This window comes from Aegilops tauschii, chromosome 7 (genome assembly GCF_002575655.3).
Source record: "Aegilops tauschii subsp. strangulata cultivar AL8/78 chromosome 7, Aet v6.0, whole genome shotgun sequence".
NCBI lineage: Eukaryota > Viridiplantae > Streptophyta > Magnoliopsida > Poales > Poaceae > Aegilops > Aegilops tauschii.
Window position 1 is genome coordinate 529,402,577 of NC_053041.3, and position 1,834 is coordinate 529,404,410.

The 1,834-nt window shown below is 59.7% G+C and overlaps 1 protein-coding gene across 1 annotated transcript; it reads right to left on the reverse strand.

Moving 5' to 3' along the window:
• Positions 1-464: 464 nt before the first annotated feature.
• On the reverse strand, positions 465-791 carry LOC141027344 (uncharacterized mitochondrial protein AtMg00820-like). The gene has a single exon (XM_073504344.1). The coding sequence runs from the start codon at positions 789-791 to the stop codon at positions 465-467; it is 327 nt and encodes a 108-aa protein (XP_073360445.1).
• Positions 792-1,834: the final 1,043 nt, after the last annotated feature.

The following is a 1,834-nucleotide window of genomic DNA, read 5'->3' on the forward strand; positions in this document are numbered from 1 at the left end:
CGTGGCAGAAAGCTTGGCCTTCGTATCAACCGGCGTAGTGGCGGGCTTGCAGTTAAGCATGCCGGCGCGCTCCAAGAGCTCGTGAGCATACTTTCACTGATGAAGGAAGAAGCCATCCGGACAGCGCACCACCTCGACACCGAGGAAGTAGTGCAAAGGACCCAAGTCCTTAATGGCAAACTCAGCGCGAAGAGGAGCCGTGAGCTGACTGAGGAGACCAGCCGTACATGCCATCAGGATGATGTCATCGACATAGAGCAGCAAGTTGGCCGTGAGCCCTAATGATAGACGAAGAGCAAGGCGTCCGAGCGGGTAGAGCGAAACCCAAGCTGGTGGAGAAACGCCGCGATGCGCTGGTACCAAGCGCGCGGAGCCTGCTTGAGTCCGTACAAGGACCGCGAGAGCAGGCACACGTGGTCGGGAAGCGCCGGGTCAACAAACCCGGTGGGCTGCTGGCAGAAGACCTACTCCTCGAGGTGACCATGGAGGAAGGCGTTGGAGACGTCCATCTGGTGCACCGGCCAAGCACGGGAGACTGCAAGGTGAAGAACCGTGCGAATCGTGCCGGGCTTGACAACCGGAGCGAAGGTGTCGTTGAAGTCGATGCCAGCATGCTGTCTGAAGCCCCGAACGACCCACCGCGCTTTATAGCGATCAAGAGTACCATCAGGACGGAGCTTATGTTTGAATACCCACTTCCCGGAAATCACGTTGGCGTGCCGGGGACGGGGAACAAGCTGCCACGTCCGGTTGCGCAACAGGGCGTCAAACTCTTCTTGCATCGCAGCCATCCAGAGCGGGTCACGAAGAGTGGCTTGGACAGAGGATGGCAATGGCGATGGCACAGAGGTGGACGCCGCATGGACGTAGTCATCTGCAGCGTAGCGCGAGCTCGGGCGAAAAACGCCCGTACGGGCGCAGGTGACCGGACCGGCCACAGGTGCCGGAGGCGCGGGGGCTGGGGGCGCCGAGGGAGCAGGCGCCAGGGGCACCGGGGGCGCCGAGGGGGCCCCGGGCGCCAGGGGCGCCGAGGGGGGCACGGGCGCCGGGGGCCGCGGGGCCAATGCCGCGGCTGTAGGAGGTGCCGCATGCGGGGGGCGTGCCTCAAAGCCAGGGGCGGGCCAAGAGAGGCGCGCGAGCACCCTGGGAGGGGCGTTGAGGAGCCCACGTCACCGGTGGCGGGAGGAACAGCCGGAGGTACCTGCTGAAACGGAAACACATGCTCATCAAAGTAAACATGCCGGGAAGTGAACACACGGTGGGATACGGGATCGTAGCACCGATATCCCTTGGAGTTCGAAGGGTAGCCGATGAAGATGCAAGCGACAGAACGAGGTGCGAGTTTGTGAGGAGCGGAGTCCACAGTGCTAGGATAGCAAAGGCACCCGAAAATACGCAAGTCATCATAAGATGGGGGCGTACCGAAGAGAAGATGGTAAGGTGCATAGTTCCACCGTGGGCGACAAGGGCGAAGGTTAAGGAGGAGTGAAGCAGTAGCGAGTGCATCCGGCCAGAAACGAGGCAGCACATTAGCGTGGAACAGGAGCGCGCGAATGCAGTCGTTCAGAGTGCGAAGGACGCGTTCGGCTAGACCATTATGCTGTGAAGTATACGGGCATGTGAGACGAAAATATGTGCCGTGGTGCGACAGAAAAGTGCGGAAAGCAAGATTGTCGAACTCTTTTCCATTGTCAGTCTGAAGAGCGAGGATGGGACGCCCAAACTGCGTGCTGACATAGGAGTAAAAAGCCGACAAAGTGGAGAGTGCATCCGACTTTCGTCGTAAAGGAAACGTCCACAAATAGTGAGAATAATCATCAAGAATAACCAGATA